General features: G+C 44.7%; 1 protein-coding gene across 4 annotated transcripts in view; it reads right to left on the bottom strand.

Annotated features, from left to right (window-relative positions):
* Positions 1–137: 137 nt before the first annotated feature.
* Positions 138–26984, bottom strand: part of LOC118399645 (protein tyrosine phosphatase type IVA 3) — a 61532-nt gene continuing 34685 nt past the window's right edge. For 2 of the 4 annotated variants that reach the window (XM_052472700.1, XM_035795900.2), the window contains 5 exons: positions 19799–20397; positions 18816–18908; positions 5076–5206; positions 2118–2192; positions 138–1839 (listed from right to left, as the gene is read on the bottom strand). In XM_052472700.1, coding sequence (XP_052328660.1) covers positions 1722–1839; positions 2118–2192; positions 5076–5206; positions 18816–18908; positions 19799–19903 — 522 coding nt within the window. In that variant the 5' untranslated portion in view covers positions 19904–20397 and the 3' untranslated portion in view covers positions 138–1721. Of the gene's footprint in view, positions 1840–2117; positions 2193–5075; positions 5207–18815; positions 18909–19798; positions 20398–20945; positions 21221–21261; positions 21528–26984 lie in introns of those variants that run through there. The other 2 variants (XM_035795899.2, XM_035795902.2) reach the window with 2 other exon arrangements.

Below are 26984 nucleotides of genomic sequence, written 5' to 3'. Positions count from 1 at the left end.
ATCAGGGGACATGTTAACACCAGGTATAAACCGGGCTCTTGAAAGCCCTTTCCCTCAGGTCAACCCATAACTCAAAGGAACCATCTACCTGGCAAAACGGGTATTTTTACTGTTCAGAGATTTGAAATACTGTCATACTCTGATAACAAAATTGTTTATTAATACAGCTAATTATACCATATTTTGGATCGAGTCCATCGAAGTTAAATCCACACCCTGTAGCTACTCATTATGTCCAGCAGGTGGAAGCATTTCGTGGAGTAATTAAAGTAGTGAGTCAATCAAAACAAAGTGGATGACTGCTACTGCTGTGTCATACTTTCACGCTCCTCTTATTACATAATCCAATGTCTCACACTACTCCCACTCAGCTCATCGCACCAGGAATGAGCAGTTCCATGACAAACACTTTATTTCTATACAGCTGAAGGTGGTTTCTTCAAAAGGCAGACGGAAGGCGACTTCAATGCGGCAAACGGAGACAAGGCTGTGTGTCTGAGGTGTAAACTGACTACACCTGTACAAGAGTTGACCTGATAGAGAAACTGGGCTAGAAAACAAACAGAAAGTGCATTCATTCTGGTTGGCCTAACCAACTATGCCAATGGGGGTGGGTGGGGTAAACCAAAGTGTTTTGATGTGACCCTTGAATTCAGCAACAGCATTTAACTCCCTGCGAGTAGACTCAATGCACAGCTGCTGTGTAACAAAGCGTATGGTAGAGAGAGGGACACGTATTCAGTACAGGATATGACCGTAGAGCACTTTGTAGCTTTTTGTCCCTTAGGTACAGATCTAGGATCAGCTTCCCCTCCCCAAATCCTAACCTTAACATTAGTGGGGAAACTGCAAAACTGACCCAAGATCAGAGTCTAGGGGAAATTTAACTCTGCTTCCTCCCATACACCCGTGAGCCAGTGTAAGTGAATAACCGTCCTACCTAGCCTAACATCAGTTACAAAATTGAGGTACAGTACAAATAAACCTGTTGGTCATCATCCAAGTGCACCCCACCCTTTTCCTACAACCATCCCAACCCCTCTGTTCTCATCTGCAAGCCCACTGAATATTCAAGCTAGAAAGGGGCATCATGACAAAAATATATTACAGTAATCATCAGGTCATTGGAACAAGGAGTGAACAGAACAGCCCAGTACCTACTCTAGGCAGGGCAAAAAAGGGCAACCAGGCACAAAAAAGAAATCCCCATGATTCACATTGGTTTTATATTCATACAGCTAAAGCTGGCTGTCTTTCAGACCATGATGAGGCGCTACTACCGTTTGGTAGCAAGGGGTGTTGGAGGTACAATTACCAAGTCAAGTCATTTGCGGCGAGGCACCACCCAACGGTTATGATGGGAGTTCAGTGTGGCGAGAGTCAACGTCCTATTGCCACCATCCATTCCAAGCTACCTTCGCCTGGCTCTTGGATAAAAAGTCAGATTCAAGAAGTTCTTGGCTGGATCCATCGATCCCCTCAGTAAGCGCTGTCATTAGGCACCAGGGAGACATCACACCCCTCAGTAAGCGCTGTCATTAGGCACCAGGGAGACATCACACCCCTCCTTTGGTGCAGCAGCTCAGTTCATGATTTATAAATCCAATAGTTCTCAAAAGTTCAGTCAAAGTGCATTGGCTGTGGACTCGTCCGTCGTCGGTATCCATTCGGGTCAGATCAGTCGGTGGCAGGCAGATAATTGGCTGAGCAGGGGAGGGGGGTCACATGATGCAGCACTTGTTCTTGAAGATGTGTGGGTCTTTGTAGCGCAGTCTCTGTTTGGGTCGGTACTTCTCCAGGTAGGTCAGCTGCTTGCTGTTGATCGCCCCTCGGCGCTTCCTGGAAAACAAAAAAACATGGATATTCAAGAACGAACTACAGTAAGAGAACTGCGCTCAACAGACCTCACCTGTAGAGGTTCTTATCCTCTAATAATAGGGCCACTTGTTCAAGACAGACAGATACATAAGCATTTAAATCAGTCAAAGGTTTGTCTGACAGCCATGACAATGAACGCAAGAGCAACAAGTTTCATAACATGACCGCAGTAGATCAAGAGAGTTTGGCAGAATACAGAAGAGAAGAACAGTAAGATGGAAAGAGTGAGGGATACTCACTGTCTGATAAACTGGATGGCGTCCTCATATTTCATACCACTCTCGATCAGTGCCAACGCCACCAGCACCGGGGCTCTGCCAAGACAGAACATCCACAGCAGGCCAGTCAGAAACAATCACATCACTAACTGATATAGAAAGTTGACTTTCTTTCTTAGATTACTTTCCGGCACCAAACTGATTTTAGGCAGGGAACAATAGAGGGGATAGATAGGGGGCTAAAGCCAACTACAAATGGTAGGGGATGCACTGCTATACCTTACTGTACAGAACAGAATAACCTGTGGCTGGATAGGACAGTGGTGACTCCTGAATACGAGGGCCAGAGAACAGCTGGTGAGAGGTGCCCTTTACTGAAACAGTGAAAGCTTGGGACGTGGAGGGTGAAGTTGCTCCTAGATGCTGATCTGGGATCAGTTTAGCATTTCCACCACTAAAGGTTGTTTAGGATTGGGGAAGGAGAAGCTAGATCTGTACCCAGATGAAAACTTCCCCCCAGAGTGTGTGGGACATAGAAAGGCAAAGTGTGAGACAATGGCTGTGTGTGTGTGTGCTCCCATACACAACCTTCTCAAACAGATCATCCCCTTACAAGGCACAGACAGAGCTATGTGCTTTCAGCCAGACAAACTTCCACTAACCTGTTGAATCCACAAAAGCTTTAGCTCAACACTGCTTACTAATAGGGTTAAGGGGGCTCGTTCCGCCATAACCTCCGAGTTTTGGGTCTTTTTAATGAGGAGCAGGGATAAAGATGCGTAAGTCTCAGAAATAAACCAGGGACACAATATTCTGTGAACGTTTCAAAATAAATCAAATCATGGGCCAATAAGGTTTTTACTGTTAGACACACACATCCAAAACACAACCTAAACGTAAGCCTATAACCCCCTCTTAGTGAGCCTTCGCTCAGAGAAAAAGGGTGCTGAAACAGTCTTTCCCATTTGAAACGTATGAAAATAAATAAGTTGGGCCAAGAAAACATTGGCACCATTTCAAAAGCTGTGGCTAGCTCCTTGGGGAAGGGAGACGTGCGTCAGAGATGGGGTTATACTGCCCCCAAACCAGACTGCCAGGGTTATACTGCCCCCAAACCAGACTGCCAGGGTTATACTGCCTCCAAACCCAGACTGCCAGGGTTATACTGCCCCCAAACCAGACTGCCAGGGTTATACTGCCTCCAAACCAGACTGCCAGGGTTATACTGCCCCCAAACCAGACTGCCAGGGTTATACTGCCCCAAACCAGACTGCCAGGGTTATACTGCCCCAAACCAGACTGCCAGGGTTATACTGCCCCCAAACCAGACTGCCAGGGATATACTGCCCCCAAACCAGACTGCCAGGGTTATACTGACCCCAAACCAGACTGCCAGGGTTATACAGACCCCAAACCAGACTGCCAGGGTTATACTGACCCCAAACCAGACTGTCAGGGTTATACTGACCCCAAATCAGACTGCCAGGGTTATACTGCCTCCAAACCAGACTGCCAGGGTTATACTGCCTCCAAACCCAGGCTGCCAGGGTTATACTGCCCCCAAACCCAGGCTGCCAGGGTTATACTGCCCCCAAACCAGACTGCCAGGGGCGGGGGCCCCCTCCTCCCATGTCACTCGGTTTATGACTCTACCCCTACTACATTTTGTTGGACTGTGTGTGTAATAAGAAGAAGAGCAGCAGCCACACTGTGTGTTTACACAAAGTCCGATCAGTATAATACTGTCCTATTGTTCAAAAACATGTCCCAGTGGGGCGGTTGCTAGCTAGAATGGCTCACTTTCTCCCTTCACAGCTTCAAAACGACAGGAGGGAAAGTTAGCCTATCCCTGCTGCAGACAGAGGGGTGGATCCAGGGTCATCTCTAGTTACTGGGCTGCTGGGCTGGGGCCTGATATAAACACTAGATGGAATGGGATGGAACAGCAGATTCAATTATAGGGTATTGGCCCCCGCTCTGCTCCGACTGGGGTCGGGCCTGATCCCAGCTAAAAGGTCATGGAAGGAGCCCAGCGTACGTACAGTGAAGAGGGGACTGCAAAAACAAATGCCTCCTTCCTGTTTCGTCTTCAGACTTCACCCCCCGGTGCCTCTAATAATACTGTGGGATTACAGAATTGCTGCAGCACTGGGGCACCAAGGGGTCTGTTTGTGTTGACTTTGGCCCAGTGCTAGGCTAGCTAGCTAGCCAGCCCTCAGAGAGAAGGGGAGACAGGGAGGGGTCTAGACACCGGTCTAGAAGAGGTTGTTCAGTTTGATGGGGTGGGCAGCTACGCATTAGCCTGGTCCCATATCTTTTTGTGATTTCTTGCCAACTCCTTTGGTTATTGTCACACCAGCACACACAGATCTGGGACCAGGCTACCTCATTGTGGCTGTGTAGAGGAAGAGTGGGTACTGGGAAAACTCACGCTGAAGCGCTGAGCTAGAAGGATACTCGCCGCTATTATCTGTCTTATTCAGAAGGCCCCTTTTCTTTCCCCTAGAGATTAACAATGGGTGTGTCCCAAACGGCACCATATATAGTGCTGCCACTTGGGACGCAACCAGAGGTGCCTATCCTTGAACCTGGAGAGGTGTGGGTACAGTGAGAATGGGCCTCCCTTGACCCAGGTTTAACCAACTGACTGGCAGATAAACTTGGTAAGCACTGTGCAAAGCTCAGTGACAGTCAACACAACCTCTTTGGATCCAGTTCCCTGTGATACCTTGTTAACCTTAAATCAAAAATGTCCCCTTGATCTGATTATAGGCAATGATATGCATGAATACTCAAACACTGTTGTCCATTCACTACAGAGCATCCTACTGGTCCCCTAATAAAGAGTATCAATAATAATAATAGCCATTTAGCAGATGCATATACCCAAAGTGACTTACAGTCATGGGTCCCAGGAAACAAACCCACTATCCTGGTGTTATGAGCACCATGCTCTACCAACTGAGCTGATCCCCTCACCTGCCCAGTCCAGCCACACAGTGCACAGCTACGCAGCAGCCTGGATCCTCTAGGAAACGGGACCTTAGCAGACTCAGCCAGTCCTCCACCACCTTAGAGGGAGGGGGCGCGCCGTCGTCAAACTGCCAGTCCTGGGGAGGGAGAGAGACTGCGGCCTTAGGGCTCAGATACACCAATAGCATTTGCTGGCTGAGAGTACTTAGCACCTCTAAACATAATTAGCGAGCGGATTTTACATGTAGAATCTTGTGAAAACGATCGGCAGATTAACACTAGATCTACTTTCGGTGCGATGTGTTCGAGCATTAATGACACGATGCTCCTGGGAAATAGTATGGTTTGGAATCTCATGCACTTTGGAATGTTGTGTTGACTGTACTGGAAGTGTTCTCTGTTGTCATTTTCTAAGCTTCACAAAGTTGTTTAAAATGAAAGTTCAGGTGACCACAGTGGGGGAAACATTGGTTTGCATGCCACTGCAATGCCAAGCACACTAGGATTGGGCGGTTTACCGTATATACAGTATACCAGGGTATTTGGGATGGTTTTTCAATACCATTGAAACTATTTATTTGAAGTTTTTCAATACATTTTAATATTTGTAGCTATTTTCTAAAGTAAATATCTGCAGTTAACTTGTGTAATTCATTAGGAGATAAAGCAGATTGCGTTCTTCATTTCACCTGTCACATTATGATGCTTACTTAGTTCTCCAGAACAGTTTATCCAGTCACGTGTTTGTTAGTCAGTAGCACAACGGGAGAAAGCGGGAGCAGGTGAGTCCGGCTGTGTATTGACAGGGGTCGCCTTTTATGTTGAAAGTTTTTGTTGTTGCTTGAACAGAGTGATCAGGGACGTGCAGCTATAGTTTTCCTTCACAGAAAATACATTAATGCAACACATTCAGCAGAAAATAGATTCATTTTCATCAGATGACAACAGAAGTGCAATGCTATTTGGCTGGCAGCCAAAGGTAAATGAGCTTACAATGAAAAAGCTAGCACTATGCATGTCCATCATATTTCAAATGTTTAGGCCTATCATAAACATAATGTAGCCAGCTATATTTCCAATTTTTTGCATAAAGTTAATCTTGCATTTTACCTGAGAAATAGGCTGCCTATTAGAAAAGCACTGGAGAACAGTAGCTACAGTACAAATCAGTTAGAGCGCTGTCTGCTCATCTGAAGCACAGAATTAGTACGATGCCGAACAGAAATTACAATAAGAAGCATTTTAGATCTGTGCTTACAAAGCGCAGCAAGATACATTATACATACACACACAATGCAATCGGAAAGTATTCAGACCCCTTCACATTTTGTTACGTTACAGCCTTATTCTAAAATTGATGATGTTTTTTTAACACAACAACCCTGCTGAAAAACATACCCACAGCATGATGCTGCCACCACCATGCTTCACCGTAGGGATGGTGCCAGGTTTCCTCCAGACGTGGTGCAGGAATTCAGGCCCAAGAGTTCAATCTTGTTTCTCATGGTCTGAGAATCTATAGTTGTCTTTTGGAAAACTCCAGACGGGCTGTCATGTGCTTTTTACGGGGTAGTGGCTTCCGTTTTAACACTCTACCATAAAGGTCTGATTGGTGGAATGCTGCAAAGATGGTTTGTCCTTCTGGAAGGTTCTCTCATCATCACGTAAGAACTCTGGAGCTCTGTCAGAGTGACCATCAGTTTCTTGGTCACCTCCTTGACCCTTCTCCCCCGATTGCTGAGTTTGGTCAGCTCTAGGAAGAGAGTCTTGGTGGTTCCAGACTTCTTCCATTAAAAAAATGATGGAATCCACCGTGTCCTTGGGGACCTTCAATGCTGCAGAAATGTTTTGGTACCTTTCCCCAGATCTGTGCCTCGCCACAATCCTATCTCGGAGCTCTACGGACAATTCCTTCAACCTCATGGCTTGGTTTTTGCTCTGACATGCACTGTCAACTGTGGGACCCTATGTAGACAGTTGTTTGCCTTTCCAAATCATGTTCAATCAATTTAATTTATCACAGGTGGACTCCAATCAAGTAGTAGAAACATCAAGGATGATCAATTTAAACAGGATGCACCTGAGCTCCATTTCGAATCTCATAGAAAAAGAAGGTCTGAATACTTATGTAAATAAGGTACAGTTGAAGTTGGAAGTTTACATACATTTAGGTTGGAGTCATTAAAAGTTGTTTTCAACCACTCCACAAATTTCATGTTAACAAACTATAGCTTTGGCAAGTCGGTTAGGAAATCTACCTTGTGCATGACACAAGTATTTTTACAACAATTGTTTACAGATTATTTCACTGTATCACAATTCCAGTGGGTCAGAAGTTTACATACACTAAGTTGACTGTGCCTTTAAATAGCTTGGAAAATTCCAGAAAATGATGTCATGGCTTTAGAAGCTTCTGATAGGCTAACTTACATAAATTGAGTCAATTGGAGGTGTACCTGTGAATGTATTTCAAGGCCTACCTTCAAACTCAGTGCCTCTTTGCTTGACATCATATGAAAAAAATCAATAGAAATCAGCCAAGACCTCCACAAGTAAAAAAATAACTTTGTAGACCTCCACAAGTCTGGTTCATCCATGGGAGCAATTTCCAAACGCCTGAAGGTACCACGTTAATCTGTACAAACAATAGTATGCAAGTATAAACACCATGGAACCACGCAGCCGTCATAACGCTCAGGAAGGAGATGCGTTCTGTCTCCTAGAGATGAATGTACTTTGCTGCGAAAAGTGCAAATCAATCCCAGAATAACAGCAAAGGACCTTGTGAAGATGCTGGAGGAAACAGGTACAAAGGTATCTATATCCACAGTAAAACAAGTCCTTTATCGACATAACTTGAAAGGCCGCTCAGCAAGGAAGAAGCCACTGCTCCAAAACCTCCATAAAAAAGTCAGACTACAGTTTGCAACTGCACATGGGGACAAAGATCGTACTTTTTGGAGAAATGTCCTCTGGTCTGATGAAACAAAAATAGAACTGTTCGGCCATAATGACCATCGTTATGTTTGGAGGAAAAAGGGGGAGGCTTGCAAGCCAAAGAACACCATCCCAACCGTGAAGCACGGGGTGGCAGCATCATGTTGTGGGGGTGCTTTGCTGCAGGAGGGACTGGTGCACTTCACAAAATAGATGGCATCATGAGGCAGTAAAATGATGTGGATATATTGAAGCAACATCAAGATATCAGTCAGGAAGTTAAAGCTTGGTTCCAAATGGACAGTGACCCCAAGCATACTTCCAAAGTTGTGGCAAAATGGCTTAAGGACAACAAAGTCAAGGTATTGGAGTTGCCATCACAAAGCCCTCACCTCAATCCTATAGAAAATTTGTGGGCTGAACTGAAAAAGCGTGTGCGAGCAAGGAGGCCTACAAACCTGACTCAGTTACACCAGCTCTGTCCGGAGGAATGGGCCAAAATTCACCCAACGTATTGTAGGAAGCTTGTGGAAGGCTACCTGAACCATTTGACCTGAGTTAAACAATTTAAAGGCAATGCTACCAAATACTAATTGAGTGTATGTAAACTTCTGACCCACTGGGAATGTGATGAAAGAAAATAAAAGCTGAAGTAAATCATTCTCGCTACTATTATTCTGACATTTCACATTCTTAAAATAAAGTGGTGATCCAAACTGACCTAAGACAGGGAATTTTGACTAGGATGAAATGTCAGAAATTGTGAAAAACTGAGTTTATATGTATTTGGCTAAGGTGTATGTAAACTTCAACTGTATGTTTAAAAAAATATATACATAAAATTCGCAAAAATGTCTAAAAACCTGTTTTTGTTTTGTCATTTTCGGGTATTTTTTGGAGATTGCTCTGGTAAAAAAAGTATTTAATACATTTTAGAATAAGGCTGTAACGTAACAAAATGTGGAAAATGTCAAGGGGTCTGAATACTTTCCGAAGGCACTGAATAAAAGTAATGTGGACACCCCTTCAAATGAGTGGATTTGGCTATTTCAGTCAAGCCCTTGCTGACAGGTGTATAAAATCAAGCGCACAGCAATGAAATCTCAATAGACAAACATTGGCAGTTGAATGTCCTTACTGAAGAGCTCAGTGACTTTTGACATGGCACAGTCATAGGATGCCACCTTTCCAACAAGTCAGTTTGTCAAATTTCTGCCCTAATAGAGCTGAACCGGAAGTGCTTGTATTTTGAAGTGGAACAGCTCAGCCGCGAAGTGGCCACACCAGCTCACAGAACGGGACGGCCAAGTGCTGAAGCGTGTAAAAATCATCGGTCCTCAGTTGCAACACTCACTACAGAGTTCCAAACTGCCTCTGGAAGCAACGTCAACACAATAACTTTGTCAGGAGCTTCATGAAATTGGTTTCCACGGCCAAACATCTGCACACAAACCTAAGATCACCATGCGCAATGCCAAGTGTTGGCTGGAGTGGTGTAAAGGTCCCCAACTCCAAGTGGGGGGCCCAACTCCATATTAATGCCCATGATTTTGGAATGAGTATCAGCCACAGTGGTCTGGACCCAGGGCCTGTTGATCTACAGTCACAGTATCAGCCACAGTGGTCTGGACCCAGGGCCTGTTGATCTACAGTCACAGTATCAGCCACAGTAGTCTGGACCCAGGGCCTGTTGATCTACAGTCACAGTATCAGCCACAGTAGTCTGGACCCAGGGCCTGTTGATCTACAGTCAAAGTATCAGCCACAGTAGTCTGGACCCAGGGCCTGTTGATCTACAGTCAAAGTAGTCTGGACCCAGGGCCTGTTGATCTACAGTCACAGTATCAGCTACAGTAGTCTGGACCCAGGGCCTGTTGATCTACAGTCACAGTATCAGCTACAGTAGTCTGGACCCAGGGCCTGTTGATCTACAGTCACAGTATCAGCTACAGTAGTCTGGACCCAGGGCCTGTTGATCTACAGTCACAGTATCAGCTACAGTAGTCTGGACCCAGGGCCTGTTGATCTACAGTCACAGTATCAGCCACAGTAGTCTGGACCCAGGGCCTGTTGATCTACAGTCACAGTATCAGCCACAGTAGTCTGGACCCAGGGCCTGTTGATCTACAGTCACAGTATCAGCCACAGTAGTCTGGACCCAGGGCCTGTTGATCTACAGTCACAGTATCAGCTACAGTAGTCTGGACCCAGGGCCTGTTGATCTACAGTCACAGTATCAGCTACAGTAGTCTGGACCCAGGGCCTGTTGATCTACAGTCACAGTATCAGCCACAGTAGTCTGGACCCAGGGCCTGTTGATCTACAGTCACAGTATCAGCCACAGTGGTCTGGACCCAGGGCCTGTTGATCTACAGTCACAGTATCAGACACAGTAGTCTGGACCCAGGGCCTGTTGATCTACAGTCACAGTATCAGCCACAGTAGTCTGGACCCAGGGCCTGTTGATCTACAGTCATAGTATCAGCTACAGTAGTCTGGACCCAGGGCCTGTTGATCTACAGTCACAGTATCAGCTACAGTAGTCTGGACCCAGGGCCTGTTGATCTACAGTCACAGTATTAGCCACAGTAGTCTGGACCCAGGGCCTGTTGATCTACAGTCACAGTATCAGCTACAGTAGTCTGGACCCAGGGCCTGTTGATCTACAGTCACAGTATCAGCCACAGTAGTCTGGACCCAGGGCCTGTTGATCTCCAGGGAGGGCTGGCTGTCTGGGGAGCGTTTAAAATGTATCACTAACTCATACCTCTCAACAATAGTCCCAAATACAGTTCCAATCAAACGTTTGGACACACCTACTCATTCCAGGGTTTTTCTTTGTGTTTACTATAATCTACATTGTAGAATAATAGTGAAGACATCAAAACTATGAAAAAACACATGGAATCATGTAGTAACCTGAAGTAAGTGTTTTTCTTTGTGTTTACTATAATCTACATTGTAGAATAATAGTGAAGACATCAAAACTATGAAAAAACACATGGAATCATGTAGTAACCTGAAGTAAGTGTTAAACAAATCAAAATATATTTTAGATTTCACATTCTTCAAAGTAACCACCCTTTGCCTTGACAGCATTGCACACTCTTGGCATTCTCTCAACCAGCTTTACCTGGAATGCTTTTCCAACAGTCTTGAAGGACTTCCCACATACGCTGAACACTTGTTGGCTGCTTTTCCTTCACTCTGCAGTCCAACTCATCCCAAACCATCTCAATTGGGTTGAGGTCAGGTGATTGTGGAGGCCAGGTCATCTGATGCAGCACTCAACCACTCTCCTTCTTGGTCAAATAGCCCTTACTCTGTGAAGCATTTATTTGGGCTGCAATGTCAAGGCTGGTAACTCTAATGAACTTATCCTCTGCAGCAGAGGTAACTCTGGGTCTTCCTTTCCTGTGACGGTCCTCATGAGGGCCAGTTTCATCAGAGCGCTTGATGGTTTTTCTGACTGCACTTGAAGAAACGTTCAAAGTTCTTGAAATTTTCCGGATTGACTGACCTTCATGTCTTAAAGTAATGATGGACTGTCGTTTCGTATTATGGTGTTGCCATAATATGGACTTGGTCTTTTACCAAATAGGGCTATCTTCTATAAACCACCCCTTGTCACAACACAACTGATTGGCTCAAACACATTAAGGAATGACATTTCACAAATTAACTTAAGGCACACCTGTTAATTGAAATGCATTCCAGGTGAATACCTCATGAAGCTGGTTGAGAGAATGCCAAGAGTGTGCAAAGCTGTCATCAAGGCAACGGGTGGCTACTTTGAAGAATCTCAAATATAACATTTATTTTGATTTGTTTAAAGACTTTTTTGGTTACGACGTGATTCCATGTGTTATGTCATAATGATTTTTTTCTTCACTATTATTCTACAATGTAGAAAATAGTAAAAAATTAAGAAAATCCCTGGAATGAGTAGGTATGTCCAAACTTTTGACTGGTACTGTAGGTGTGTCATTTATAGTAAACAGTGTGGAATTACCATAGTAACACCTAACAGAGGAGGAAGTTGGCCTTTCATGAGGAAGCAGAGACCAAGAGCCTCTTACCCCCACAAACACACACAATCCCTACCAGGCAGCTTAGGCGGCAGCCACCACCAAAACGGACCATCTCTCATTTGGGGGTTAGGCTATTTATTTGCCTTGGGCCGTGTCTTACTGTTTTCCTAGCATCAGCTCCTGAAGGATAAATATTTGCAGCGTAGTACATGTTGTAAGCTGCTGCATGATGTTGGCTGAGGTAATAAGGACTCAACAACAGCAGCACTGGCCTACTCCGGAAACGAGGTATAATCACACACACACACACACACACACACACACAGGCTTCCGTTCCGGTCAACGTGACCTCTGAATGCTTTTTAGAATGTCATAGATACAAGATGACCTGCTCCAATACCATGCTCTCAACACACAGAACACACTGTTCACATTAACTATCCAATTATGAGACCATAGCTGTGAAATCCTGTAGCCAAGGCAACTCACTGCCTCCAGAGCATCAAATCGCAGTGGAGATATTGAATAAACATACAAGTCACTATAATCAATTCCTAGTTAACAGCGATATCCCAAATGAGTTTACACTTCAACTGAAAAACGTCACATCACCTGTTTCTTCCCTATTACAACAGTTATTCAACAGTTGAAGCAGTCTTTAAGAAGAACAGCCATCCTCCCAGGTCTCCGTCCATGTGAGCGGAGTTCTAGGCAAAACACCCTGCAGGCCAGACAGATAGAGCTATGATAACAGAGTACAGCTCTATCCATCTGTATGGCCCTAGCTTCATTGTTGTTGTCAATATTTTGGGGCACTGGACAGCCGATTGCTTAATAGAGTACGAGCCCTTTGACAAGATCTCTCCAGATTTTACCCAATATCCCTATAGAGATAAAGGAGAAGGTGGGAGGTAGCATAGGTGTCATTCCCATAGGGGGCACGTGCTCCCTCAGATTTGTCCTGTTTAAAATAAATGTATCTGTAATACTACTAGCCAGCTAGCAATTGTATGAAGTTGGCTTTAGCTAGCCCAGCCAACTAGCTACCAAGAAGCCATTTCAGGCTACTAAAACACAGGCTAGTGTTTTGGTACTATATGTCTTGACACAATGATGAAAATAATCATGGCCTCCAAACCGTCAAGCTGCATACTGGACCCTATTCCAACTAAACTACTGAAAGAGCTGCTTCCTGTGCTTGGCCCTCCTATGTTGAACATAATAAACATCTCTCTATCCACCGGATGTGTACTAAACTCACTAAAAGTGGCAGTAATAAAGCCTCTCTTGAAAAAGCCAAACCTTGACCCAGAAAATATTTAAAAACTAAAAATCGGCCTATATCGAATCTCCAATCCTTCTCAAAAAAAATTGAAAAAGCTGTTGCGCAGCAACTCACGGCCTTCCAGAAGATAAACAATGTATACGAAATGCTTCAGACTGGTTTTAGACTGCATCAAAGCACTGAGACTGCATTGTGAAGATTGCAAATTACCTTTAACTTGTTGGTGCCGTGGTTCCGAGGTGGGAACATAAATCAGCTGAAATTTCAAGTGCGCCACGTAGTTTTTGATAAAACTCAAACTTTCATTAAAATGCACATACAATGTACTGAATTAAAGCTACACTCGTTGTGAATCTAGTTACCGAGTCAGATTTGTAAAATGCTTTTCGGCGAAAGCATGAGAAGCTATTATCTGATAGCATGTATCCCCCAAATACTGCACCGTCACCTAACGACAGATTTTGCGATAGCCGGGGGCTACTCAAAACGCAGAAATAAAATATAAAACATTCATTACCTTTGACGAGCTTCTTTCTTGGCACTCCTAGATGTCCCATAAACATCATTTTGGGTCTTTTTTCGATTAAATCGGTCCATATATAGACTAGATATCGATCTATGAACACTATGAACACTGTGTGAACAACGGAAAAAATAGCGTTTTAGAACGTAACGTCATTTTTTTAAATGAAAAAAGTCGACAATAAACTTTCACAAAACACTTCAAAATACTTTTGTAATCAACTTTAGGTATTAGTACACGTTAATAAGTGATACAATTGATCACGAGGCGATGTCAATTCTATAGGTGTCCTTCTTGAAATAATGTCCGGAGAAATCTCAACCAAAACATCCGGTCGGAGACCGGAGGGAATCGGTTCCCTTGATTCGGTTTGACCAAGAAACAAAGCCTAGGCAAATGACAAGACTCTAGACATCGTGTGGAAGCTGTAGGTACTGCAACCTCGGCCTCATTTAATCCGGTTCACCTATAACAATTCCTGGAAGTCGCGCATGGATATTTTTTTCAATTTTCAGTGATCAGATTTTCCTGCACTTTTCGATGAAACGCACGTTCTGTTATAGTCACAGCCGTGATTTAACCAGTTTCAGAAATGTCTGAGTGTTTTCTATCCACACATACTAATCATATGCATATACCATATTCCTGGCATGAATAGCAGGGCGCTGAAATGTTGCGCGATTTTTAACAAAAAGCTGCGAAAAGCTGCTTGAATTCTCAACTTCCCTAAGAGGTTTTAAATGGCGTCAGACAGAGGCTCTGCATCTGTCCTTGTGCTCTGCATCTGTCCTCGTGCTCCTAGACCCTAGTGCTGCTTTTGATACCATCGATCACCACATTCCTTTGGAGGGATTGGAAACCCAAATTGGTCTACACGGAAAAGTTCTGGCCTGGTTTAGATCTTATCTGTTGGAAAGATATCAGTTTGTCTCTGTGAATGGTTTGTCCTCTTGACAAATCAACTGTAAATGTCAGTGTTCCTCAAGGTTCCATTTTAGGACCACTATTGTTTTCACTATATATTTTACCTCTTGGTGATGTCATTCGGAAACGTAATGTTAACTTTTACTGCTATGCGGATGACACACAGTTGTACATTTCGATGAAACATGGTGAAGCCCCAAAATTGCCCTCGCTGGAAGCCTGTGTTTCAGACATAAGGAAGTAGATAGCTTCAAATGTTCTACCTTTAAACTTGGACAAAACAGAGATACTTGTTGTAGGTCCCAAGAAACAAAGAGATCTTCTGTTGAATCTGATAATTAATCTTGATGGTTGTACAGTCGTCTCAAATAAAACTGAAGGATCTCGGCGTTGGTCCCTGATCTCTCTTTTGACGAACATATCAAGATTGTTTCAAGGACAGCTTTTTTCCATCTACGTAACATTGCACAAATCAGAAACTTTGTCCAAAAATGATGCAGAAAAATTAATCCATGCTTTTGTCACTTCTAGGTTAGACTACTGCAATGCTCTACTTTCCGGCTACCCAGATAAAGCACTAAATAAACTTCAGTTAGTGCTAAATACGGCTGCTAGAATCCTGACTAGAACCAAACAATTTGATCATATTACTCCAGTGCTAGCCTCCCTATACTGGCTTCCCGTCAAGGCAAGGGCTGATTTCAAGGTTTTACTGCTAACCTACAAAGCATTACATAGGCTTGCTCCTACCTATCTCTCTGATTTGGTCCGGCCGTACATACCTACACGTAAGCTACGGTCACAAGACGCAGGCCTCCTAACTGTCCCTAGAATTTCTAAACAAACAGCTGGTGGCAGGGATTTCTCCTATAGAGCTCCATTTTTATGGAATGGTCTGCCTACCCATGTGAGAGACGCAGACTCGGTCTCAACCTTGAAGTTTTTATTGAAGACTCATCTCTTCAGTAGGTCCTATGATTGAGATCTTTGTGGGCTATACCTGGCCTTGTCTCAGGATGGTAAGTTGGTGGTTGAAGATATCTCTCTCGTGGTGTGGGGGCTGTGCTTTGGCAAAGTGGGTGGTGTTATATCCTGCCTGTTTGACCTGAGCCCTAGGACCATGCCTCGGGACTACCTGGCCTGATGACTCCTTGCTGTCCCCTGTCCACCTGGCCGTGCTGCTGCTCCAGTTTCAACTGTTCTGCCTGCGGCTATGGAACCCTGACCTGTTCACCGGACGTGCTACCTGTCCCAGACCTGCTGTTTTCAACTCTAGAGACAGCAGGAGCGGTCTATTTACATCTATATTTTTCATAGCTGTCTATATGCCACCACAGACCGATGCTGGCACTAAGACTGCACTCAATGAGCTGTATGTGGCCATAAGCAAACAGGAGAATGCTCATCCAGAGGCGGCACTCCTAGTGGCTGGGACTTTAATGCAGGGAAACTCAAATCAGTTTTACCTCATTTCTATCAGCATGTTAAATGTGCAACCAGAGGGGGATAAATAAATAAACTCGAGACCACCTTTCCTCCACACAGACAAAGATCTCCCTCGCCCTCCATTTGGTAAATCTGAACATAATTGTATCCTCCTGATTCCTGCTTACAAGAAAAAACTAAATCAGGAAGCACCAGTGACAAGATCAATAAGAAAGTGGCCAGATGAAGCAGATGCTAAGCTACAGGCCTGTTTGTCTAGCAGGGTAGGGAACAACACATCTGCAACGCTGATCCTCAACACGGGGGCTGCTCAGGGGTGCGTGCTCAGTCCCCTCCTGTACTCCCTGTTCACTCATGACTGCATGGCCAGGCACGACTCACCAACAACAAGTTTGCCGATGACACACCACTGGTAGGCCTGATCACCGATGAGACAGCCTATAGGGAGGAGTTCAGAGACCTGGTCGTGTGGTGGCAGGACAACAACCTCTCCCTCAACGTAATCAAGACAAAGGAGATGATTGTGGACTACAGGAAAAGGAGGTCAGAGCACACCCCCATTCTCATCAACCAGGCTGTAGTGGAACAGGTTGAGAGCTTCAAGCTCCTTGGTGTCCACATCACCAACAAACTACCATGGTCCAAACACACTAAGACAGTTGTGAAGAGGGCACGACAAAGCCTATTCCGCCTCAGGAGATTGAAAAGATTTGGCATGGTTCCTCAGATCCTCAAGAAGGTTCTACAGCTGCACCATCGAGAGCATCCTGCCCGGTATGGCAACTGCTCGGCCTTCGACCGCAAGGGGGAGGCCGAGCGGGTAGAACCCAGAGGGTAGATCATACGGCCCAGTACATCACTGGGGCCAAGCTTCCTGTCAACCAGGACCCCTATATCATGCGGTGTCAGAGGAAGGCCTAAAAATTGTCAAAGACTCCACCCACCCTAGTCATAGACTGTTCTCTCTGCTACCGCATGGCAAGCGGTACCGGAGCGTCAAGTCGAGGTCCAAAAGGCTTCTTAACAGCTTCTACTCCCAAGCCATAAGACTCCTGAATAGCTAAGACTCCTGAATACCCAGACCCCTATTTTACGCTGCTGCTACTCGCTGTTTATAATCTATGCATAGTCACGTTAACTCTACATGTACATATTACCTCCAGTGCTCCCACACCGGTAACCCCCTGTATATAGCCTCGCTTGTTATTTTACTGCTGCAGTTTAATTATTTGTTACTTTTACTAAAAATACAAATGTACACTTATTTGTATTTTTTTTCTTAACTTCTTAAAGCATTGTTGGTTAAGGGCTTGTAATTAAGCATTTCACTGTTGTATTCGGCACATGTGACAAATACAATTTGATTTGAATCTTACCCTGGAGGCAGAACTGGGCGTTAGATGGGCCAACTGCAAAGTCAATATTGGCTCTATCATAAAAATGAATGACAACAAAATTGTGCTTTTTTAAAAATCTTAATTTAAAGTTAGGGTTAGGCATTAGGGTTATCAGTGTGGTTAGGGTTAGGCATTAGGGTTAGCAGTGTTGTTAAGGTTAGAATCAGATTGTATGACTTTGTAGCTGTGCCAGCTAGTGACCACTCTGCAGAGCTGCAGGGAAAAACCGGTTTCAGGTGTTCGAAAAATGTGAAATTCTCCAACTTCAGGACAGGGGGCCTAGCCCCACTCCAGACATCCCCCCAGCCGTCCTCACATACTTTGTGCCCCCTCAGAATTTTGGGGTGCATGATGCCCCCGAGACAAAGGCTACCCCCTCCCAGGCATTCAATTCTGTTTTTCTGGATGCTGGTGAGCTATTGCCAATTGCCATGATCCTCAATGTTTTCCAGGGCTCTGGCAGAAAGCTAAGTATGTCCTTCACGTAAACAAAAATCCGGGGTCTTGTGTTTACTTAACCTCGTCCCCAGGCTATTGCGCATGGCGCATATAAGACTGGGATATCAACGATTAAAAGTTGGCCTTAGTGGGAGTGACCATAGAATTCAATGGGGGTGACCTACTGAGTAAAGTATTTGTCATCATTGTGTGTTGTGGGAGATACAGAAAGATATTGGCTTTATCGGGCTAACAAAGGTCCAGTTTGACACATTGGACCACCAGACTCCTCTCCCATTTGGGTGGAAGTGTCTGGCAACAAGATTAGTGCTTACGTAACTGGAGAGAGAGAAAAAAATGGAGATGTGGAGGCCGTGTGGAGTAACCAGGCTCTGCAGCTGCCATGGCAACGATGGAACGTTGACGTATGGGTAATCAGAAACAGTGTCTTCGCGTTCAGATACAGATACTGGTCCGAGTTGTGTGTTTAGGGGTGACCCAGATGGGTCTTCGAAGGGGTATTGGCTGTTATCAGGATGTTGGGTGTATATCAGTACTTATGCATGCATGTGTGCCTGTGTTTACGTGCATATAAGGACCCCCCGCCCATCTACCTCAGCCCCCACTGAACACAGAGCAGTTTGTTTGATAACACTCTGCCCCCTCCTTCCGGAGGAATCAGTAAGGGAAGTCCTGTCTGAGACACTCCCCTCTACTCTTCACAGGGAAATGTGAGGGACATGTGACACTGTGGGCTGTACTCACCACCACGGTGATGCCGTCCTTCTCCAGCGGAGCCTTGTCATAGGTGACCTCACACACTCTCACCACCGTCGTGGCTCCGTACTTCTTAAGGTCCTAAGGGGGAGGGGTGGGGGCAAGTTAGGGTAAAAGTAACTCACACTGTGTGTGGGGAGGGAGGGGGCAAGTTAGGTTAAAAGTAACTCACACTGTGTGTGTGGGGAGGGAGGGGACAAGTTAGGTTAAAAGTAACTCACACTGTGTGTGTGTGAGGGGGGGGTACACGTATGTATACAAATAGAGCCTATATGTCTGCATGGACATGTTCATGATTGAGTTATTTTTAAGGGTTCTGCCTGTGTCGGTCCGCCTGTCTGTGCCTGTCCGTCCGCCTGTCTGTCTGTCTGTGCCTGTCCGCCTGTGTCTGTCTGTGCCTGTCCTTCCGCCGCGGTACACTGTGAGAGCGCACCTGTGGCCCGCATGTTGTTCTGAGAAGTGTAGCGGTAGTTCTGCTATTGTCTGACCGTGCGGCACACTCCTCTCACCGCAAGGTGTCCGAAGGATGCACCAGGACACGTCGCCATAGAAACAGAGGCTTTGTGAAATCAGGAGCCGCGAGCGCACTGTTGTTATCATCCCTCTGTACTGTTTTATCAGTGTAGAAGCAGTGTGGGGAGGAAGGGCTTGGAGCAGTATCGACATAATGTAATAGTGCAGCCAAAGCGCGCGTGCGCAGAGAACGAGAGAGAGAAAACGAGAGAGAGAGAAAACGAGAGAGAGAGAAAACGAGAGAGAGAGAAAACGAGAGAGAGAGAAAACGAGAGAGAGAAAACGAGAGAGAGAGAAAACGAGAGAGAGAGAAAACGAGAGAAAACGAGAGAGAGGGAGCGATCGAGAACAGGGAGCGATCGAGAACAGGGAGAGAGAGAACACAGAGGGAAGATGAGAGAGATAAAGGAGCGAAAAGAACAAGGGAGAAAGAGAGGGTTGGATAGAGCAGTCCTCACCTCGATGAAGCTGCTCAGGGTGGAGTTGGTGGGGTTGTGCGTGATGAGTAGCCGCATGTTCTTGTAGCACACCTCGGCAGGCGCCGGACGGTTCACACGGGCCATGTTGACAACCGTTACCCAGCTGGGGGTGCCAATGCAACACGGACAGGGACGGACAGGGGACACAAACTGGTGGACCACGGACGCCACGGTAACTGGTGGGCTGAACTCCTCCGAAAACTCTTCAATCCTCTTCTCAGTCCTTTCTCTCCTTTGAAAAGATCCGCCCTCGGGTTGGTCGATCCTCTGGGGTCACTGTGGTTGGTTTAGATGAGGAAGAGCGTAGCCATGGGCTTGGGGCTTTCACTGAAGAGTAGTGGAATAGTTAGTCCAATCACCCCATTAGAGTTCCTGAGAGAGGGTCTTACGGTGAGAGATCTAAGGGGGTGGAGAGTCCTGGGAGGCAGGGAGCCCTTCAGTGCAGGGTAGTAGGCTGAGAAGGCAAAGCAGTGGGCATCCTCCCCTGGATCAGTCTATGCTCTGGGATGTTGCGCGTGGCAGTAGTCTCCAGTCTTCTGCAAGAACGCCATCAAAAGCACAGCACCAAGGATGTAAAACTGTGTGAAAGGGGAAGGGGCAAAGGAAGACAGAAGAGAGTTATCGCTGATAAATCTGAGACAAATAAGACATTGGCTGCCTCCCGGTGAAGGACAATGGTGTTTCCCTGCTTTCTCTCATTCCCCCAACTAGCACTATGTAAATAAACTGATTGATGATGTGCAACATCAAATAATGGTCTAATGTTTCAATGAGCAACAAGGGCATTCATTTCCCTAACTAATTTGATACATTAGATATGCTGGAAATCAACATAATAACAAGCATGCCAATTATTTTAAAAAATATCACATAAAACTGACTTTATCATCTGCTCTACCAACTACAATATTTTTTTGTGTGCAAAAAAACAAACATTTGAAAAACATGATTTACAATTGCCCACATCCATCCTGATTCAATAATAACATTTACTAGCCTACAGCTATGCATTGACACACACACACACACACACTTATACAGATTAACTTTATATCCTCAAAATATAATTCAATCCGTGCAATCAAAAAGACGACAACCCCCCCCCCCACACCAAAAAAAGGCGCACCTTTGTTCACTCCGGCGAGTTAAAACTCCCGGTGTGAACACAACATAATACTAGTCCACATCATAGCCACATATTTAGAACAATATGGCTCTGGTCCACATCCACAAAATCTTCCAACTGCTCCTCGAATAATGGATAGGACACAGACAGACCAAACAGCTTTCAGTGTGTACAGGGTCGATAATAAACCCTACATAACCCTCGAAGAACAAGCGCACGCTGATTATAAATGAGAAGAGACCTATGTGGCCAAACGAGTTTATGCGCCCGTCTCTACCTCTCTCTCGTTGCTCTATCCCCTCCCCGTGCCGCTTACCTTACGCAGCTCCCTGATCGGAATCCTGTTGTTCCCAAGATAATAAGAGGAGGTAAACAGTCTCTACAGCAGACACCAAAATGCCTTTTTTTCTCAGACTCTGTTGAGACGGTTCAGACTTGATTTATGGCACGTAGTACACTGTCGCCTACTCCGCTACACTCCATCGGTCTGCAACTCCTATCACAGCAAAGCAGACACAGCCTCCTCTACCCATACGAGGGAGGGAGAGCCACCCCCAACTATATACTCCATCCCATTTTCATGATTCAGTTCTCATCTCAGTATTGGTAAATATATCCAATGCAAAACCGCCAAAAAGTTGCTCAGTTGCAGCACGAAATCAACATTGTGAGGAATGTCTTAAACTTTCTGCCACTAATAAATCTTGTATTTATTATTCTACTTGACGCATTCATGTCGCCTGAGTTCGTTGAGGTTATGAGAGAGTAGGGTTGCACATTTTGGGGAATATTCAGAGGTGGAAACTCTCCGTGGGAATATATGGGAATTAACGGAAATATATGCAAATTATTTATTATATTTTTTTATTTATTTGCATTGGATATATTTACCATATCATATGGAGACAGAAACATAAACCTTTTACCTTATAAGTATACATAACTGCAAATGATTACATCCTTCCAATTGAAGAAAACAAATGTAGTTATGAATTGAACATTAATTAAATGAGTTGAGTCTTCCCATGGGATGATTTCACTGAACAACAAAAGAAAGAGAATATTGAATGATCCATCGCATCTCCCAAAAACCTTTTCAACTGTTTGTAAAATGATGGTCTAGAAACTAGAGCTTTGAGTGTGTTAATCTCAGGCTTCCATGTCTTCTCCCTGGACCTCCTCAATGTCCACCTCTTGAACATCAGACTCTGAGGCCTCATCTTCACTGTCACTTTTCAACCTTGTTGAGGATGGCTTGTTGTCAGGCTCAAAAAGCCTCAAATTTGCTTGGATGGCCGCCAATTTTTCAACCCTTGAATTGGTCAGCCTATTGCATGCTTTGTTGTGTGTGTGTTCCCAAACAAGGACCAGTTGCGCTCTGAGGCGGCTGATGTTGGTGCGATTCGGAGGATGATGGAGGCAACAGGGGGAAGAGCCAAGGTGGTGAGACACGGTAGAGATGACACCATAGGCCTTGTTGAACTCTGCACCCGCCAGGATTCTCTTGCCAGCATACTTGGGGTCCAACATGTACGCTGCAGCGTGTATGGGCTTGTATTTAATTTTTATTTCACCTTTATTGAACCATGTAGGCCAGTTTAGAACAAGTTCTCATTTACAACTGCGACCTGGTCAAGATAAAGCAAAGCAGTGCGACAAAAACAACACAGAGACACACATAAACAAATGTACAGTCAATTACACAATAGAAATTATATGTACAGTGTGTGTAAATGTAGAAGAGTAGGGAAGTAAGGCAATAAATAGGCCATAGAGGCGAAATAATTACAATTCAGCATTAACACTGGAGTGATAGATGTGCAGATGATGATGTGCAAGTAGAGATACTGGGGGAACAAAAGAGCAAGAGGATAAGTAACAACATGGGGATGAGGTAGCTGGGTGTGCTATTTACAGATTGGCTGTGTACAGGTACAGTGATCAGTAAGCTACTCTGACAGCTGATGCTTAAAGTTAGAGGGGGAGATATAAGACTCCAGCTTCAGACATTTTTGCAATTCGTTCCAGTTGCTATGGTGATCATTGAGCTGAGATAAGGCGGTGCTTTACCTAGCATAGACTGATAGATGACCTGGAGCCAGTGGGTTTGGCGACGAATATGCAGTGAGGGCCAGCCAACGAGAGCATACAGGTCGCAGTGGTGGGTAGTATATGGGGCTTTGGTGAAAAAAACGGATGGCACTGTGATCGACTACATCCAGTTTGCTGAGTAGAGTGTTGGAGGCTATTTTGTATATGACATTGCAGAAGTCAAGGATCGGTAGGATATTCAGCTTTACGAGGGTATGTTTGGCAGCATGAGTGAAGGAGGCTTTGTTGCGAAATAGGAAGCCGATTCTAGATTTAATTTTTGATTGGAGATGCTTAATGCGAGTCTGGAAGGAGAGTTTACAGTCTAACCAGACACCTAGGTATTAGTAGTTGTCCACATATTCTAAGTCAGAACCGTCCAGAGTAGTGATGCTAGTCGGGTGGGAGGGTGCGAGCAACAATCGATTGAAGAGCATGTACTTAGTTTTACTAGCATTTAAAATCAGCTGGAGGCCACAGAAGGAGAGTTGTACGGCATTGAAGCTTGTTTGGAGGTTTGTTAGCACAGTGTCCAAAGAAAGGCCAGATGTATGGTGTCGTCTGCGTAGAGGTGGATCAGAGAATCACCAGCAGCAAGAGCGACATCATTGATGTATACAGAGAAAAGAGTCGGCCTGAGAATTGAATCCTGTGGCACCCCCATAGAGACTGCCAGAGGTCTGGACAACAGGCCCTCCGATTTGACACACTGAAATCTATCTGAGAAGTAGTTGGTGAATCAGGCGAGGCAGTCATTTGAGAAGCCAAGGGTATTGAGTCTGCCGATAAGAATGTGGTGATTGACAATCGAAAGCCTTGGCCAGATCGATGAAGACGGCTGCACAGTACTGTCTTTTATCGATGGCGGTTATGATATCGTTTAGGACCTTGAGCGTGGCTGAGGTGCACCCATGACCAGCTCGGAAACCAGATTGCATAGTGGAGAAGGTACGGTGGGATTTGAAATGGTTGGTGGTTTGTTTGTTAACTTGGCTTCCAAAGATTTTGGAAAGGCAGGGCAGGATGGATATAGTTCTATAACAGTTTAGGTTTGGAGTGTCTCCCCCTTTGAAGAGGGGGATGACCGCAGCAGCTTTCCAATCTTTGGGGATCTCAGACGATACGAAAGAGAGGTTGAATAGGCTAGTAATAGGAGTTGGAACAATTTCGGCAGATCATTTTAGAAAGAGACGGTCCAGAGTGACTAGCCAAGCCCAGCTGATTTGTAGGGATCCAGATATTGCAACTCTTTCAGAACATCCGCTTTCTGGATTTGGGTGAAGGAGAAGCGGGGGGTATGTGCAAGTTGCTGCAGGGGTTGCTAAGGTGTTGGCCGGGGTAGGGGTAGCCAGGTGGAAAGCATGGCCAGCCGTAGAAAAATGGCTCTTGAAATGATCGTTTATCGTAGATTTATCGGTGGTGACAGTGTTTCCTATCCTCAGTGCTGTGGGCAGCTGTGAGGGGCTCTTATTCATGCATTAAGGAGAAGTGTATCTATATTTCCATGTCTAACAATTGTATTTTCATTGACATTTATAATGAGTATTTCTGTAAAATGATGTGGCGCTCTGCAATATCACTGCATGTTTTTGGAACTAGTGAACATAACGAGCCAATGTATACTGAGATTAGAACAAATTTTTCTGTGCTTTCGCTGTAAAGCCTATTTGAAATCGGACACTTTGGTGGGATTAACAACACGATTACCTTTAAAATGGTATAAGATATGTATGTTTGAGGAATTTTAATTATGAGATTTCTGTTGTTTGAATTTGATGCTCTGCACTTTCACTGACTGTTGTCATATCAATCCCGTTAATGGGATTGCAGCCCTGTTGAAGAGCCTGTTGAAACCCCCTCGGACGGTTATGTCGGCAGACCAGTCGTGATGGATCGGTGGGGCTCTGTGTCGGCAGTAAAGGGGTCCAGGCCAATTGGCCAAATAGGGTTTGTAACCCAAGAATTGGCTGATGGACCTCTTCCGCGAGCTGGGAGATGGGCCTAGCTCGAGGCTAGCGCCAGGCTAACTGGTGTTTGCTCTGATAGCAGCTAGCTAGCTGCGATGATCCGGTGTAAAGGTTCAGAGCTTGCGGTAGGAATCCGGAGACATGGTAGAGAAAATCTGCAATGTAAAGAACGGTGTGTCTGTTGTCCCTTGTGTCTGTGCTCTTGTAGAATACTGGTTGAGGGGTGGAGATGAAGTAGTTAATTATTCCTTGCCCACAAACATTAGACCACCCATCAGAGATGATTGCAATACAGTCTGCTTTCTCTATGATTTGCTTGACCTTCACTTGAACTCTGCATCCAGCAAATTAGTAGATAAAGCATGTCTGGTTGGAGACGTGTATGCTGGGCGAAGAGCATTCAGAAATCTCTTCCAATACACAGCTCGAGCAAGACATTCATCAGCATTTCTCTGATGACGTTCCTCCAGTCAGTAAAAAAAAAAACAGGAGGACCATGAGCTGTTGCTATCGATAATGTGTCTAATTCATAATTTTCACCTCAAATAGAAGTAGAGGGACTTTTGTCAGAGGTTGCTTTTTGTGAGCGCTGAGGGAACTTTATGCACTTGGCCAGATGATTCTGCATCTTTGTTGCATTCTTCACATATGATTTGGCACAGAATTTGTAAATGTGCACAGTGTTTCCTTCTACATTAGCTGCAGTGAAATGTCTCCACACATCACCCTTGGCATTTTCCTGTAAAGATTAGGGGGAAAAAGCCCCAAATACAATTCCATGTACAGATAAATAGTTAAGCAGTTAGATTAAACAACCAATTTGTAAGATAAATGTCTTTAAACGAAACATGTATGGAAACAGGTGAATTAACACTCCTCAGTTAGCAGGCTCAAGCAAGCTAATACCCACATGGTAGCAAAAACTAACTAGCAGAAATTGTTAACATGTAAGAAATTATTTAAGCACACTTTGCCGTAAGCTACTATTTACTAGTTAACAAAAAATCATGTATGTCATATAACATATATTCACACCACCTGGTATTGTAATCAAAACGTATCAGGAAACTGTGGTCCTTGGCTCAGACAGTGTAATACTGTGGGCTTAACAGCATCCCATTAGTGTGCAAGATCTTGAGAATCAGCTCTACATGTGATGGAAGAATGCACTGTGCATGCAGAGGATTGCAATTCCATTGAATTGGGGATGGTTCAACCAAAATATGCCACAAGACCTAGAATTGCCTTATGTGTATCCAACAAAAAAGGTTCACTGTTATAAGCTAACTTTTTTAGTGAATTTAAGCAAAATTCCCCAAATTCCAGGGCTTAACTTCGCATGGAAAATTTCAGGCAAAATTCCAGAAATTTACCAGAAAGTTTACGACCCTTTGCAACCCTATGAGAGAGTGAAGTTCTGAATGGAGAATGACTCTACATTCCCAAGCATGGTTAATATCTGTGGCAATGTCACATCAATTCCAGACATTTTGTGAATGAGATATTATTGAAAGAGGTCCCATTTGAAACATTACAAGTGCCTCTTTGGACTCAATAAATGAATAAATATCCAGTAAAGTACATTTGAAGAAGGGAGATATGACAGCTCATGCTAGATTAAGCAAAATAAGGAATTGGGTTGCTTGAAGAAAGATGCTGACCCGACATTTCATGAGGGCCCAGGGGAAAACACCCTACCCTGTCCTTAAAAAGAGCACTGGGAGTGAGCAGTAAAACAGTCAATTAAGGGGTCAGGTCCTCCACCAAAAAAATCCATGACATGTTTGGCTGGTCATTTTGGCTGGTCATTTGCACTCCAAATAAACAATGAGAGTAAAGTGATCTAACTTTCCCATCTGTGATTTTCGATGCCTCGTCTGTCCAGCAGCTCTCTCTTTCCCCCCTTAGCTCCCTGTCTAAACATCAGCCATACAGTTCTAAGGCCTGGCCTCTACCCGTCTTGCATGCCCAGGCAGCTGAA

This window comes from Oncorhynchus keta, chromosome 20 (genome assembly GCF_023373465.1).
Source record: "Oncorhynchus keta strain PuntledgeMale-10-30-2019 chromosome 20, Oket_V2, whole genome shotgun sequence".
Taxonomy (NCBI): Eukaryota; Metazoa; Chordata; class Actinopteri; order Salmoniformes; family Salmonidae; genus Oncorhynchus; species Oncorhynchus keta.
This window is presented reverse-complemented; position numbering and strand designations above follow the sequence as displayed.